This window comes from Oryctolagus cuniculus, chromosome 6 (genome assembly GCF_964237555.1).
Source record: "Oryctolagus cuniculus chromosome 6, mOryCun1.1, whole genome shotgun sequence".
In the NCBI taxonomy this organism is placed as follows: Eukaryota; Metazoa; Chordata; class Mammalia; order Lagomorpha; family Leporidae; genus Oryctolagus; species Oryctolagus cuniculus.
Window position 1 is genome coordinate 88,737,084 of NC_091437.1, and position 17,563 is coordinate 88,754,646.

Genomic DNA, 17,563 nt, shown 5'->3' on the forward strand with positions numbered 1-17,563 from the left:
GTATCAGGAAGTCTTGTTGGTTCTGCTTTCAAGTTCTCTTTTCAAGTTGTCTATTTTGTCTTATTTTTGAGATTTATTATGGTATTGACCTTAATGGTAATGCTAATTAGTCATGATTTTCATTTGTACTTCATTGTTTTTTTTAAATCCAACATTTCAGAGATTCTCTAATTACTCCCCCAAATACCAACATCTAGTTTTTATTGTTTGCTTCACTTCGTTTCATTTTTGTTTTCTATTTCACTGCCTGTTACTATTTTAATTTCTTCTTTTGAGGGATTACAGTTACTCATTTCTTAATTCTATATTCAGTTGGATAATGAGCTCATTGCTTTTTTTAAAAAATTTTTTTAAAGATTTATTTATCCATTTGAAATGAAAGGCAGAGCAACAGAGAGAGAGAGAGAGAGGTTCACTATCTGCTGGTTCCAATTAGGAGCTTCCCCCCGGTCTCCCATGTGGGTGCAGTGGCCCAGGCACTTGGGCCATCTTCTACTGCTTTCCTAGGCCATGGTGGAGAGCCGGATCGGAAGTAGAGCAGCCAGAACCCGAACGGGGCCATCCATGGGATACTGGCACTGCAGACAGCAGCCTCACCCACTATGCTACAGTGCTGGCTTGTTTGTGTTTTAAATTCTACACGTGAATTTTAAGGAGTTTTAGGGGAGCACAGACCTAGTAAATAGGGTTTTTTGGGAAGACTTTTAGAAGTGTGCTTTAGAATTTCCAGATGTAGATTTTTTTCTTGTTCTGTATTTTGCTTCTAAAATTGATATCAGAAAATGGGATCTGTGTGACAACTGATTCTTTGGCTTTTATTGAGATTTGTTTTCTAGTCTGGTGCTTAGTCACTTTTTGTGGTGATCTCTAACAGTGGTTTTACATTTAAGTCCATTGTATGATTTTTCATTTGGTTTTTGTTAAACTTTTCCATTAACATTAATTTTTCTGTGTCCTTATATTTCTTGTAGATCATTTATGACAGGAATTTTAAAAATTCTTAGTGATATTTTGTTTTCACTAAGACTACATTTATTGTGGCTTGTCATGATGAATCTTTTATTTCTACAGTCCTATTTTGTGTTTTTAAATTCATCTAGAGTTTTCAAGCCATCCTCCATTGTTTGTCTGTCCTTTTGGATTAATGAAGTTTTCGTCAGTCTCCGCTTTTCCTTTCGATTGAGTTGGAAATAATGTATTTTATATAGAGATGTACTTACGAAATACATGTTATTTGTGTTTTAGTCGTTGGTTACAGTTCAAACTGAAGCAGCAGCTGCTCTCTCCATTTAAATAATACGTGATAGTCAGTTTTTAAAAAAGATTTATATATTTACTTGAAAGAGTCACAGGAAGAGACCATCCACTGGTTCACTCCCCCAAATCCCTGCAACGGACAGGGCTGGGCCAGGCCAAAACGAGGAGCCATGAGCTTCATCTGGGTCTCTCCCATGGATAGCAGGGGCCCAAGCACTTGGACCATCTTCCACTGCTTTCCCAGGCAAATTAGCAGGGAGCTAGATTGGAAGTTGAGCAGCTGGGACCTGAACTAGCTCCATATGGGATGCCAGCACTGCAGACAGTTGTTTAACCCACTGTACTACAGGGCCTGCTGGCTGGCCCTATTAGAACTGGTAATTTCCCTGACGTTAAACCTCTTTTCCTAAGTTTCCTTAAGTAACTTGCACTTTTTTCCCTGTAGTTTTTTAAAATTTTAATGGAGTTTATGAACTTACCTAGTTTTTTTCATTTATAGGAAGAATGGGTATTGTGCTCTTGCTCTGCCCACTTCATCTATATGTTGTATATCTACAAATTAAAGTGTGCTTCAGGATTTCTCATACATACCTGTTTCCTTCAGAGGAATACTAGATTTTGTGTATATGTTAGTTGGTTCTTGGAAAGTCTTTTTAGGACCTTCATAAAATTAGATTACATCTTCATATAACACCAAATTCTTGTTTTGTCTTTATTTTCCTCTTTGGTAATACTGTTAGATTTTTGTTCTTATGTATCCTTTTTGAAATGTGGTTAATATAGCTAGCTATGTCTGTTTTTATTTCAGTATATCTCATTGATACTTAGAAATTTATTAAATTATTTTATTTGTAGTTAGAAATGGTAGGACATTTCTTATTAGCTTTTTCTTTGAAGTATGGCTAGCTAAGTTCCAGGAATGTATTAAAATGAACAAGAAGGGATTGTAGTAACAAAAACTTGAAGTTCTCTTTAGAATTTAAAGTACAGATTTATGCTAGTGTCAGAAAATGGAAATCTAATTTGACCATTTGGACAGAATATCATATTTATTGTAGAATGCAAAAATAGGAGTAGCAAAAAACAAAGCAGTCTTATAATATGTTAAATACTAGTAGTTTTCAAAGTGTAATCCGTGGACCACTGTTTAGAATCACCTGTGAGCTAGTTAGACGTGTAAATCCGTAGGTTCCACTTAAGACCTGTAGGACTCAACAGTCAGTGTTTCAACAAACCATGCATACAGACTACTTGATGTTTTCAGTTGATGGGCATGTACAGTGCTAGTGCTTGGTTTTCAAAAATGGCAGTAAACGGACAAATATTTGATTAGTGATAAACACTGGAAAGCATTCAGATTAACTTTTGTTCAAGTGGTTTTTCTTGGAAGAAAATATATTTGAATCTAATACTGTATGTGAAAAGTGAGAATATGCTAAAGGTGAGAGTAGAACATGGGAGAAATCTGTGATTTGAAGTATTTTGTTACTGAAGTCTTAATTTATGTAATTTAACAAAATTTAATGAAACTTTTTACTTTTCCTTCCCCCTCAGCCAGTGGTTTTCAAATTGTTATAAAGGCATTTATTTATTTATTTAAGAGCTCACCATCAAAAACTCACTGATAGAATTCAAAGGACATTATTATAATATTCTCACCTTAAACAAAATCTTAGGATTGTGGAGAGAACCTAAATTCTCCTAAAATAGATCCTAGTGTTTGGAGTTTTTCATTTAGAATGCTGTTATTAATTCACTATGATATACAGAGGTAATAGTAACCATTTTTAATTACTTGGTTTTGGAAGAAGTTTATATGGACATGATTTACATTATATGTGCATGTAGTTTAATCTTTAATGATAGTATTTTGTTACCATTTTTATGTGTTTTTTTTTTCTTCCAGGAGAGAAATAGAAACAAACAATAACCGTATGAAGATGTCCTGTTAAAATTACAACACTAATGATGTAGACTCTGGAAATGCCTAATAAGTCAAAGAAGACATTATTAAAGCTTTTTTTCTGCTTAAGGTGACATCTTTGAACACTTTAACACAAAATTGACTCTTGTAACGGTTTTCATCAGCGCATCTGCCCTTATACTCTCACCAAACACACTTGAGAACTGTAACTTTGTCAAGCACTTTTCTGTCCTGAAGCTTTTACCAGTATCTGCTGTCTTTTGTAATTATGCATCCTAGCTAAGGCACAGAAGACTGAATGAATGCAAGGATTCATTAACTCCTTGAATTTGTTAAATACTAACAGTTAACCATTAGAAGTGGTTCAATGATGTAAGAGTCACACTGCTTCAACTTTTTCTTTGTTGTAGTTTTTAAATTGTCGATTTTTAGCTACTTGACAGATTAAAAGCAAAATAATCATGCCATATTTAGTCCTGAAGTTGAAGTCTAAATGTTTATGTGAAAAATTATTGTAGTAAACTTTTAATATGGCAAAGCAACCTTAAGCTCTATTTTAGCCAAATGAAACATAATCTGAAATTATATTAGAACATTTCCCTTGTCTTCAAACTGTTTGGTGTAACAGAATATTGATATGCAGCTTGGTGGGTTTCACCAATTAATGCACATTCTTCTCCCCTCCTTCCCTTAATAATATGTATACTGAAAAATGTGCATTTGTCTGAGGAATTATTTTGTTTGCTACCACTTAATGAATCTCAAAATTTTGAGTAAATGTACCTCAGTCTAATCAGACTTTTTATGACCTTTATAACTACATTTAAAACCCTTAATTCCTATTTCTGGGTGTTTGCGAGCCTGATTGCTATCATGAAGTAAAAATTTATTACTCTAGATATTCACTAGCTAAATAAACATAGTTCTTGTTTAGCAAGCATATACTGTTCCTCAACTCTTTTCTCCAGCTTTTGCAGTGTCCTGGCATCCTTAAAATACTTTGAAAGTATGGCCTTGATCCATGGATTAAATCAGTATCTAAGTGAATGTGTTGATGTTTTATTGATCAGATCTATATAAGTGGGAATACAGCATATATCTGGGTATTCTTATAGTTATCTTTTTAACATCTTGTTTTTTTCATTAATTACATATCAACATTAATTTTATATCTTGAAACAAATTGATTTTGTATAATTGTGTCAAGCATCTGTATTAATTGATTTGATGACATAAGGTTATGAAAGTGATGTACTGCCCCTTATATTACTGTTCAAAAGGAGAAAGCTATGTAGAAAGATATGTTAAAGGTGGAACTAGCAATACAGTAGATTTGAATACCTTGATGTTTTGCATTATTCTGTTGGTGTTTACATCATGTTTAGAAATGTTTTTGTTTCCTCTGGTCTTTGGTCACTTCAGCTCAAAATCCTAGTGACATAATTTCTTTGAGGCTTTCATTTATATAATTTTTGTACAATATTTTCTTAGAATCTACTAATACTGTATTTAAATGAAATGAAAGTACAGTATTTGTAGATAACCATAGCTACTTCACAGTTTTGGGCAGTCCCCGTGTAGTTTTATCAATGTTTACTGAAGGGAACATCAAAATGTTACTGGTATATTGTAAAATAAACATTTTCTTAAAGGAAAATTGCACCTATTTTACCTTTTTACAAGTAAGCCATGAAATCTTATGTGTCTCTTAATGATTTATAGTGAGGATTGGCATTTGGGTATAGTCACCACAGCAATGTTCTACATCCCTGAGATTATATATAGGTAGGACATGTCCGAGATGACTGTTGTCATTCTGGGGGTCCTATTTAGAGACAACTGTAAAAGGGTGACCTTATAGGAGGGATCTGAGTCCTCCCCATGAGGTTCTCTTTTTCTTGGTGCTTTACTCTGGATATTTTTATAAAACTAATTGCATTATAAATGGATTCAAACTTGTTCAATTCACATTAGGTTTCTGTGTAAGAAGTGTCATGGAAACACCCAGCAAGGCCAATTACAATAGACTCAGACATGTCAAATGTAGCTGAAAGTCTATTCACGGTGAGGAGTACATCCCAGTGCCTTTAACCTGGATTCTAATCTTAAGTAAAATGGGTGCAGCATTCCTTTGGGAAAAACACACACACATACACTTTTCCTTTCAATTGGTAGTTTCTGTTTTTCGCACGTCAGTTTTCTCCAGAGTACCCACCTTCTCTTCCTTCTTGGTCTGTCACCATATTGCAAGATGTTTTTTCTCCCAGTGAAATTATTACAGGTTGTCTCAGGAGCACAACCAACTGAATGTTTCCTAACTGTGGGGACCAAAAGGGATAGGACCTGGGTTCTGCAAGAGGAGACTTATAATCAAATATTAGAATAATCATAAATCACAGCATTATTGGCCCAGTAAATTTCTTGCTTAATGTTTTTCCAAGTTCTGGTTTCAATGTTTCTTATTAAAGTTTTATGGGTATTTTATTTTGAAAGGTATTATAGTTTGTATATTTCACAGTAAGAGGGAAAATGTAACCAAAATTAGTATTCTTTCTCTATACATATTGGTACTTGAAGATTTCTTTGAAAAGAAACCCAGCGTTTTCCTAATTTTAGTACTTAATTTGTCATTTTAACTTAAGTGATCTTTCGAATACAAAAACTGTGTTCTTTTTGAGTACCATGCATGGGGGTTAAGCTGATGTTAAAACAGTTTGCAATAAAAAAAGGATCAGCTTAAGTCATTTAATCATTTCAAGTGCATTCTGCTTCCTTTAAAAATAAGTTTGAGAAATTTAAGAGATTTGTGTTTTCATGAAGTTTTGCATATCTTTTGTTATGCCATGTAAATTCCCTTTTTCGTATGATTAAAAGGTTATGATAAACTGATTAGTTAATTTACATTCACTTGTAGCAATTACATGAGAATTTGAATTTTGTCGTGTTTGGGTTTGTTCATTCCTGTGAATGATGGTACAGTTAGGTGAGATTTCCTGTTATGGTACCCAAACTCACCATTTGGTCCTCTTTAATCTTGAGGGTTTCAATAAAAATTGTTCACTCACACCTGTGTTATTTCCATTTATCTTGATAAAGATGGATTGCCTGCCAGAAAACAAAATTGTTACTTACTTTATTAAAGGATGTCCTGATTGACTTAATTTTCAAGTACAAATGTCATTTGTACTAGTTGGCAGTTTTTTATTGTTTTTATTTGTTTAAAAGGCAGAGAGAGATCTTCCATCTGTTGATTAACTTCCTCAGATGCTTGCAACATCTCCGGTGGATCAAGGCAGAAACAGAGAATCCACAGCTCAGTCTGGGTCTTTCATGTGAATAACAGAGACCCCAGGGATTAAGCCATCTCCTGCAGGCTTCCAGGTTGCAGATTAGCAAGAAGCTGAATTGGAAGTGAGGCTGGAATTTGAACCTAGGCCCTCTGATGTGAGAATTGGACATCCTCTTTGGTATTTAAATACTGCCAAATGCTTGCATCTCTAAGTTAGCCATCTAAAATAAGTTGGGATATTTAAAAAAGAGAAGATAGCAGTTTTTCTTAATCACTCCAATCGGTGTATTGACTAGTATTTTACTTGGAATAAAAGAGAAAGAAAAAGGACTATTTTTAGGAGGGGATAGTGGCTCCAGCTGTCTGATAACCCTATTGCCCTACTCTTGATATCAAGGAATGTTTTTCTAACAGTCTGAATATTATCTCCTGCAGTTGATAGATGTGCATAGGATCAGTAGTGGTGTGATGCTGGATGGTACATTGATATTTGCTGGGGAAGACCAAAGAATTTAGTTTCATGTTGTCAGAACCACCATGCTGCATCGAGCATTGCTGACCGTGACCAGGGTGATTTTTTAAGAATCAACTAGGTGCCCTACACTGGCATCATCCAAAGTCACCTTATTTTCCTCCCTTCCTTTCTGGTCACTAGAGGTTGAGGGGAAACTTGTCTCTTACCAGTGTACTTTAAATATATCTGTTAGTCATTCTTTGTTGGGACCTTATACTTGGTAGCCCAGCTTCGTCTTGCTTAGTAATACTAGATACAGTGATGCCAGTCTAAGGAACTAAAATACTCATGTGGTCAGAAATTAACTGACCAACTGCAGTTGCTAGCTTACTAATCATTGTACTTCTTGTATCAATATTAATGTATTCTTTATTCATTTCTCGAGTCAACAGTGAGAAACAGGTGTATCACCTACATGTAGTAGAGACAGTTTAAATATTGTTTATAAATAGTGCACCAAATTCAGAATTTATTCTTTAGTTTTTGCTACTTCTGAAATATTGATACTAGATGTAAATAAAGTGTTTTCATAAAACTTAGCATGTAAGGAAGACATCAAGTACACAGTTAACACTGGCAAGTACCCTGCCCCTTCCTGCCATCCCTCTTGCCCCTCTGTGGAAAACACAGATTTTGATACCAAAGTGTCCTTCTTAAACATTGAGTATTTTTAAGAGACAATTGTAATTAGAATGGAATTATTGTCAAAGGGATTATCTTTGAATTGGGAGTTGAAAGACCAGACTTTTGGTTATTTCTTACTTGTAAGTCAACATGGAGCAAATCATCTCCTTTCTTTTTAGTTTTCTTGGTAGTGAAATCAAATGAAGAGGTTGGAGTAGGATGCATCTAAAATTCTTTGCACCTTGGGACAGGCATTATGGTATAGTGAGTGAAGCCTCTGTATTGCCAGCATCTTATATGGGTGCCAATTTGAGACCCAGCTGCTTCACTTCCCATTCAGCTCCCTGCTGTTGCACCTGGGAAAGCAATGGGAGATGGCACAAGTGCCAGAGAGATGGTCTTATCTCTCTCTATGGGAGATCTGAAGGAAACTCCTGGCTCCTGGCTTCAGCCTAGCCCAGCCGTGGCCATTGGGGCCATTTGGAGAGTGAACCAGCGAGTGGAAGTTCTGTCCTTCTGTCTCTCCCTCTCTTGTGACCCTGGCTGTCAAATAAATAAAAATAAATCTTAAGAAAAAGAAATTCTTTGTACCTCTGCAATTTTTTTTAAAAAGTTTTATTTATTTGAAAGAGTTTAGAGAGTTAGAGAAAGAGAGAGAGGTCTTCAATCTTCCAGTTCACTCCCCAGATGGCCGCAACAGCTGGAGCTGCACCAGTCCGAAGCCAGGAGCCGGGAGTGAGTACAGGAGTCCAAGGACTTGGGCCATCTTCTGTTATCCTAGGCCATAGCAGAGAGCTGGATCAGAAGAGGAGCAGCCAGGACTAGAGGCAGCACCCATATGGGATGCCGGCACCTCAAGCCAGGGCTTTAACCTGCTGCCCCATAGCACCAGCCCCTGTACCTCTGCAATTTTATAGTTTATGATTGAAGTAATTAGTGTTTTGTAGTAGTAGTGAATGTCTGGAGGCAATAGGTTTAAAAAACAATACTTGTGATAGTGACCAATTCAGGGGGTAAGTAATGGATATCACTAATAATATGTTAGTGGTTGAAACAGATCCAGGATCCAGTATGTCCACCTTTTCTACACTGTTACTAAAGAAAAGAAAATGTGTGAACCAAAGGAGTCATGGTTTTTTACCTTTCCATCATTGTATATTAGCCTTTTATTTTCAAAAATAGGCTGTATTTTAGGATAGTTTTATAGAAAAATTAGTACTGAGATTCTGTATATACTGTATTAGCCCCCCCCCCTTTAAAATATAGATTTATTCATTTGAAGGAGCTACAAAAAGGGGGAGATCGTTCACTCTCAAAATGGCTGCAATGGCCAGGTTTGGTTCAGAATGAAGCCAGAATCCCAGAACTTTGTTCACATCTCCCATGTGGCCCAAATACTTTCCCAGGTGCGTTAGCAGGAAGCTGGATGTGATGCAAAGAAGCCAGGACTCTAACAGGCATAGTGTTGCAGGTAGCAGATTAACTCACTGCCACAGTGCTGGCCCCCAACTTCCTATTAACAGTTTAGCAAATTAAACCAGTATTAAAATAATTAAGTGAAACACACACTTTTTGGATTTTCAGAGGTTTTCTCTGATATCCTTTCATCTAGCTCAGGATTCTATCAGAGATTTCTAAATACTTTCAGTTGTCATGCCTGGGTTACTTGTGCTGTGATAATTTCTTGAACCTGATTTTGCTGACCTTGATAGTACTGAGTATGGATCATGTACTTTGTAAGATACTTGTCCTTTGCAATTTGGCTCATGTTTTTCTTATGATTGGACTGCTTATGAGCTTTTGGGAAGAATAGTGTGTGCATGCTATTTCATGTGAAGGATACTCCCAGCATTATTTGACTGTTGATGTTGACCTTGATCACCTGGCAGAGGTAGTGTTTGTCAGATTGTTCCACTGTAAAGGTGCAGTTTTCCCTGCCTTCTGTAGTGGGCTCTGAGGAAGTCACATCCTTAATTTGAATGGAGAATTATCCTTGTCTTTTTATTTTATTTATTTGAAAGGCAGAATTAGAAGTCTTCTATCACTTAAATTCCCCAGATGGCCACAATGGCTGGGTGTGGGATGGTCTGCAGCCCTGGAGCCAGGAGTTTGATCTGGGTCTCCCACATTGTACAGGGGCTCGAGCTGGGCCTCCTACACTGCTTTCCCAAGCACATTAGCAGGGAGCTGAATCAGAAGCGGGACAGGTGGGACTCCAGCCAGCGCCCATATCAGATGCTGGCATTGCAGGCTGCAACTTTACTCGATATATCACAATGTCAGTTGTTGTCCTTGTATTTTAAAAGGAGAATATGAATCTGTTTTGTTGTTACATGTTATCCCAGTAGGTTACTGTGCCAATACATTTCCCTTTTCACTTATATCTGCATAGATTGCACTCCCCCCTTCCTCACACCCCTCTGCAACTTTCCCTCATTTTTCAACAGGACAGTTGATACTGGAGTTTTAATGGAATTATTGCTTGAAGTAATTCTAATTGTGTGTACAGAGGAGCAGTGTTTTTTAAGATTTATTTATTTATTTGTTTGAAAGGCAGAGAGGTCTTCCATCTGCTGGTTCACTCCCCAAATGGCTGCAACAGCCAGAGCTGGGCTGATCCAAAGCCAGGATCCAAGAACTACTTCCCGGTCTCCCCTGCAGTTGCAGGGGTCCAAGGACCTGGACCATCCTCCACTGCTTTCCCAGGCCACAGCAGAAAGCTGGACTGGAAGCGGAGCAGCCGGGACTCAAACTGGCTCCCACATGGGGTGCCGGCACTGCAGGCGGCAGCCCTACCCACCATGCCACAACTCTGGCCACAATGAGCAGTGATTCTAACAAAAGGATTCAAGAAATAATAAAGTGGAGATTTAGATGATGGCAGAAAATCTGGGATTTCTTTGTATAGATAGAAAATAATGGTCATTGAGATTTGGCTGAAGAGAAAAGCCTGACGTAGGAGATAAAACGATCTTGAAAATGATGCATACTTTAAAAAAGAAGCATTTTAAATACCTTGGTTTTTGAGGCTGCTGTGTAATAGAATGGCCAAGAGCATGGACTTTGGCAGCTGATAGGCCTTTAGTGGAACCCCTGGGTTCACTGTTTATTACCTAACAATTAGCCCAAACTTCTCGGTCAACTAAAAGGATATGGTAGTAAAAGTGATATAGTTGAACATTGTCCTCTATGTTTCTGACAAAATTGATAACTCTGATTGCTGTTGATAATTTCTTAGTGTAATTTTTACTGCTTAGCTGCAGGTTAGAGGTTCTAGTCAAAGTTGATTAGCTTCAGTTCGTACGTTTATCGTTGAGATCCTGAGAACAGTCACTACCTGAGTAAAGCTCAGTTAAATGGTTGTTTTTGCTACCTTTTGGTTCACAGTGACCATCAGCCATCCCTTTTATAAGTAGAAGACAGCAATATAGTGTTTATGATGCTAGAGCAGATGACAGAACCAAAGATGGATTAGACTAAAGAGAAAGCAAAATAAGGAGCAGTGATGGTAAGAAAACCAAGAAACAATATAAGAAAAGTAAGGAGGCCGGAGATGAAAGTTGGACAAAGAACTTTTTGCTATGCTTACAAATGCCCCTTGATACTGAGTGCTGTTTACATGTGTAAGTGTAAACACTTCTTTATAACTAGCAGTGTTACTGAAATTCTAGTTTCAAAGGATCAGGTTGTTGGTATACACAGAATTAGATGGTAGTTCTGTTATAGTATAAAGCCAAAAGGAAGATTTTATCTTGAAATAAAATTTAAAAATGAAAGAAAACTAACAAATAGTATAGCATACTAACATAAAGCTACTGTCCCCACAAATAAATCATTTGTTATTCTACTTGTGTTTGGTGGATTGACTGACTCGTGTCCACTGGAGACCCAGTGCTATGATCACAGTCCAGTTGGCCCTTTGGATGTACCAACTACACATGGATTTAACCAACAATTGATTGAAGATCTTCGGAAAAACGATGCATCTACTAAACATGTACAAACTTTTTTTGGGTAAATACCTGATAATGATGATTTGTCTTAATTAAATGGATTTGAAAACTATAGGAAAATCATAAAACTCTACAAGTTTTGTACTTAGGTTCCAAGTGTGTGTGTATTTAGAAATGATTTATTTATTTGAAAGAGTTACAGAGAAGGAGATCCGGGAGGCATAAAAAGAGATCTTCCACCCACTGGTTCAATCCTCAATTGGCTGCAAATGGCCGGGCTGAGCCTGGCCTAATCCAGGAGCTTCTTCCAGGTCTCCCTCATGGGTGCAGGGGCCTAAGAACCTGGGCCATCTTCTGTTGCTTTCTCAGGCACATTAGCAGGAAGCTGGATCAGAAATGGAGCAGCCAGGACTCAAACTGGCACCCATATGGGGTGCCAACATGCGGGCAGAGGCTTAACCTAAGCCACACCACTGGCCCCCTTTTTATGTTCTCACTTCATTGGGAAATCATAGATAATGTTAGAAGAGCATCTCTTGGAACAGAGGTATTGGAAAATTCATAAATAACGTATTTTTTATTCAAAGAGTCCTGTACCCTTACTGAATCATAGGATTAAAGATTTTGTTTTAAGGAACAGTAAACACACAGCTAAGATGGGGGTCGTTGTCGGGGTCCAGGGAAATTATTGCATTTTTGGGTCTTGATTTCCTTCAGATAGAATTGCAAGAAGCTTGTCCTGCTGGAACTGTTCCTCCAGATGATTGCTAATCTCGACATTCTTTTTCCTTCCATTGTATTTCTTTTGAATTTTTTGATGGGTTTTTGTTTTAAAATTTCTTTGCTTTGGAATCAATTTGATCTCCTTCTTGCTGCCCAAGGGCAGTGGATAGTGGGATTTGAACCACTGTTCATAGATGTGTTAATGAATATGAATGGTAATATTTTTGCAAATAAATACAAGAAAGAGGAAAATGCATTGCTGTTCATGTAGAAAATGTTAACTCTTGTGTATTTCCTACCTAAGCTGTAAGAAGTGCTTTCTGTATGAAATACTGGAGAGGACAAATGGACTGAAACGATGGCAAGTTTTGGGAAACGCTGTAATTCCTCTTTGCTTGGAGGGCACATGTTTTGTTTCTCAGAGCCTGTGTTTTTCCCTGATAATCCCTTTTAATAAGGAAAAAACAAGTTGGAGGAAGAGGAAGTTAGCCATGTAAAGTACCCATCTTGGAATTATGTAGCCCAGGTTTTACAGCCAGGTTTCTTCTGTCTTATTTTCCTAATACTTTCCAGGAAATACTTGAAAGGTCATACATTAACAACAAAAACAAATGGAATGTTTGCCAATAGTGTGTATATGTAGAAATCACTTACTTGGATCCGTGTTGATTTTTATAGGCAGATTTTATTTAATTTTTAAGAAGATTTATTTATTTGTAAGGCAGAATTAGATCTTCCTTCTGCTTTTTCCCCCCCAAATGGCTGCAAACAGCCAGGGATGGGCCAGGCTGAGGCCTGGGTCTCCCATGTGGGTACAGGGGCCCAAGCATTTTGGGCACATCAGGGGTACTGGATTGGAAGTGGAGCAACAGAGACTCCAACTGGCTCCCATAAAGGATGTCGGCACTGCAGGTGGTGGCTTAACCTGCTGCACCACAGCACTGCCTGACACCCAGACTTCAAAATTTAAGATATTGCTCAAAACATTTGGACAGTTTTGCAGTGAAGATTTATATTTGAAAAAGACACACTGGTTAAAAAAAAATTGTATTCACATGAACACACACCATCTCCTGCCCTATTACTTCATGCTGAGAGTTTGGCAAGGAAACTTCTCTATTCACAAGAAAGTCACAGAGTTACTGTGTGAACGGTACACCTCAGTTATCTTTATCATTGTGGAGTTCTTAAAATGCAGCTCAGGAGTGTTGTACACGCACACTGCCAACACAAAAACTACCACCATAGAGTGACTGGTTTTGATACTTGCCTCAGGTGTCCCATCTTAGTGAATTTTTCAGGCAATTTATTATTAGTGTCAGTATTACCAAGTTTGTTATATAAACAATTTGACAGTATAATATATGCTAATAATCTCAGATTTATTAACCGAATGGATTGCAGCAACTCCCAAACTTTGGCTTCAGGATTCATTTTTTTTTTATTTTTCTTTTTTTATTTATTTTTTCACTGGCAGAGTGGACAGTGAGAGAGAGAGACAGAGAGAAAGGTCTTCCTTTTACCATTGGTTCACTCTCCAATGGCCGCTGTGGCTGACGCGCTGCGGCCGGCGCACTGCGCTGATCCGATGGCAGGAGCCAGGTGCTTCTCCTGGTCTCCCATGGGGTGCAGGGCCCAAGCACTTGGGCCATCCACTGCACTCCCGGGCCACAGCAGAGAGCTGGCCTGGAAGAGGGGCAACCGGGACGGAATCCAGCGCCCTGACCGGGACTAGAACCCGGGGTCCTGGCGCCGCAGGTGGAAGATTAGCCTATTGAGCCGCAGTGCCGGCCCAGGATTCATTTTCCCCACAAATTATTGAGGAACCCAAAGAGTTCTGTTTGTGTGGATCATATTTAGCGATACTTGTCATTAGAAATGAAAACTGTTAAAGCAGTTAAAGTTTCATTTAATAGAAAGCAGCAGAATTTCATCTCTGCGTTTTGGTTGCAATATTGTTTGTCAGGTAAGAATTTAGAAAACATTGCCCATATGAGAGTGTCAATGAAGAGTCTTACTCATTTTGTTGACTCCACATCATTTTGATGATGGACTGTTTGGTGTTCATATTCAAGGGTTTACATATTCATGTAAATGGACATTATGAAGTTCTGTGAGAGGAAGACAGACACAGAGTTCCCCCAAATTCCTGCAACAAAGCTGGGAACCAGGAACTAAATTCCGGACTCCCACTTGGGTGGTAGAACTATCACCTGCTCCCTCCTCCCAGGGTGCACATTCACAGGAAGCTGGAATTGGGAGCAGAGCTCCCAACTGAGCCTAGGCATTTCCATGTGAAATGTGGACATCCCAGCAGATGACCTAACTGCTGCTTTACAAGTGCCCACTTCTCGAGCATCCCTGTCTTTGGGTAACACACACAGCCTGTCACCTACCTGTGAAGCACAGCAGTAGTGTATTTCCTTTCCGATCTCATTACAAAGTCTGACTCACATCTCCATGAACATGTTCATTACAAAGATGGAATCAGCCTTCAATTATCACTGAAATTTTTTAGTATGTTTATGTGAGAGGCAGAGTGTTGAGTGTCCATCTGTTGGTTCACTCTCCAAATGACCCTCAGCTGGGGCCCAGAGCCTTGGGACCCACAAACACAATCCAGGTCTTCCACATGGCTGGCAGGAATCTGATTACTTGAGCCATCACCACTACTTTCCAGGGTCTGCATTAGCAGTAAGATGGGGTCAGGAGCCAGAGCCAGGAGTCAAACCCAGGTACTCTAGTGTGCAATTTGGGCATCTTAAGTAGCATCTTAACCACTGTCTTAAATGTCCACTCCTTGATTTGTTTTTAAAGTGATTTCTTTGAGGATACTTAGAAGGAAAATGTGTGTTTTCTTCCGTGCTCCTATATATCCTAGCCCAACTCTTCCAGTTGGCATTCTCTTACTTCCTTTTTCATTCTTCCCATTTCTTCCCATCCATGAAGTGATCAAGCTCCAGCAAAGGTAAAATAGAAGCAGTGGGGAATTGTCAAGTCACCAGTGACTCGTCTTCTGCATTTTGCTTTGCTGTGTCTCTTCTGTGTCCAGAACAGCACTCTTCTTTCCCACTGTTATCCACCCTAGACCCCACCGAGTCTCAGAGCCCTCACCCATCATTTCTTAAAACACAACTCTGAATTCCTTTGCTAGGGGTGTCTCCTTTTGTGTGTAAGAGCACAGAAAATATGTAGGTACATGTGGATACTATTGTAATTTTAGCAGCAGAAGTATGGGAACTTCTGCCTTCTTCCTGCCCCAGCCACACTAGCTCTCTTGTCTTCCACAAGCTGTCCAGGTGCATTTTCACCTCAGGGTTTTCCCGTGCTCTGAGCTTCTATTTGACCTCTCCTTTTTTTCTAAAGGACTGCCAAAATCGCTCTCTCATTGACTGTCCTCCAAGCCCCCTCTGGGATTGTAATGACTGGAGTTGTACTGCAGTGGTAGCCTGCACTGCTTGGGAACTAAAAGTTAGCCTAGGAACTGTTGATACCTGAAATAGGAAGAAAGTGTGTGTTGCTGAGTACTTGAGGGAAAAAGGCCACACGACTTCATTTTTCTCACCAAGGGGAAAGTTGGCTGCTTGATCATGTCCGCCCAACTCCCTTCAGTATTCTGTTCTTTGGAGCCCCCTCTCCAGTCCCTTCCCTTCTCTTAGGCCCCTCAACAAATTCTCCCCCTTCCCCAAATTGCCTTGGGTTTTCATTTAATCTGGATCCAGTAAGGCAGGGGAATACAATGTGACTCACCCTGAAATCATCCAGAGTGCTGGAGGGGACCCCGGAAAGTCTTTATCCCCCTCTTTCAGTGTATAAATGAAACAGGTTAGGAGGTTGTAACTTTCTCAAGGTCACGGTCAGTGAGAAAACCATGACTTTAAGCCCAGGTTCCTAGCTCCCGTTTCAAAGACAAACATGTCTTGTGTTTGCCCTTCCTTCCTTGTTCACTGACCAAACAAGTTCCTCTGTTTTCTTATTTGTGAAATAGGAAATATCCTAACTCAAAATTCTTCAGAGAATTAAATAAAAATGCCCATCAACCTAGCGCCTTTCGCCTGAACAGCCTCACTCCTCGTGGTGAAGCACTCACATTCTTCCTAATATAGCTGGGGCTTTTTCCCTTCTCTGTGGTCACTGGTAGATCCTCCTAGACCCTCCGCAGGTCCTTTGCTTTTCAACTGTGACGTGACCAAAATGGTCTGGACAAGTGAAACATTAAAGTTTTGTTTTGAAAAAAAAAAAATTCTAAATTTTAGAAATTGATTTTCCCTTGTTAATGAAGGATATGTAACACTCAGAATTTTAGAAATTTAATCACTTTAACTTGCTCTCTATACACTACACACACACACACACACATATAAATATATAATTGACCATAAAATGTCATTCATAATATGGGAGTGATGATTGCAATTTTTGATAAAGTGGTAAGGATTTCATCAAGTGTGTTTTCATACTACCCAACTTAATACAGCTCCTAATTGGATCATTATACAAAAAAAAAAAAAGAGAGAGAGAGAGAAAAAATTACACAAAAGGACAGCAGAGGGAGCTATTTAGATTTGATTATATTTTCCATTGCACTGGTGGAGTTTTTGCTTTTGTTTTTCTTTAAACTATAATGTTTTGACTTAGGCTTTCTCATCTTAATTTTTGATACACAAGAGAAGCTTCATCATATTAGAGGATATGGAATGGGGGGAAGAGGTTACAAAAATGACCCTCACCCCACCCTGCATCTGCCCCAGCTTAATCATTACCATCCCTTCACTCCTGTGAAGGTGGGAGGTATAAGAAAAGTAATGGCAATTGCCCATCCTGCCCGCCACCCTCATGTCTCCTCACTGGTCCTGCAACCAACTCTTGCGTTTCCGCTGTACTCACTATTTCTTGAGCCGGACTTTGAAGTCCTCTTGTAGGAATTTTCTCCTTTTGTGCATAGGTATAGAGAAAAAAGTTGGGCTACATGAGGATATTTCTTGCAGTATTACTTGCAAATTTAAAAAGAACCAGTTTGTTCATCTGGAGAAAATTGTGGAACTTCTGTACAGTGAAATTGTAAGTCACCATTAATGCTCCTGTGGGAAGATGCATTTTCTTCAATTTAAAAACTCATAGTGGCCGGCGCCGTGGCTCACTAGGCTAATCCTCTGCCTGCAGCACCGGCACCCCGGGTTCTAGTCCCGGTCGGGGCACCGGATTCTGTCCCGGTTGCTCCTCTTCCAGTCCAGCTCTCTGCTGTGGCCTGGGAGGGCAGTGGAGGATGGCTCAGGTTC

The 17,563-nt window shown here is 38.8% G+C and overlaps 1 protein-coding gene across 17 annotated transcripts in view; it reads left to right on the forward strand.

The window, feature by feature from the left end:
* Positions 1–6,245, forward strand: part of YTHDF3 (YTH N6-methyladenosine RNA binding protein F3) — a 46,276-nt gene extending 40,031 nt beyond the window's left edge. For all 17 annotated transcript variants that reach the window (XM_008255568.4, XM_070075093.1, XM_051843803.2 and 14 more), the window contains one exon: positions 3,164–6,245. In XM_008255568.4, the coding sequence (XP_008253790.1) occupies positions 3,164–3,187 (24 nt within the window). In that variant the 3' untranslated portion in view covers positions 3,188–6,245. The remainder of the gene's footprint in view (positions 1–3,163) is intronic.
* The last annotated feature ends 11,318 nt before the right edge of the window (positions 6,246–17,563 follow it).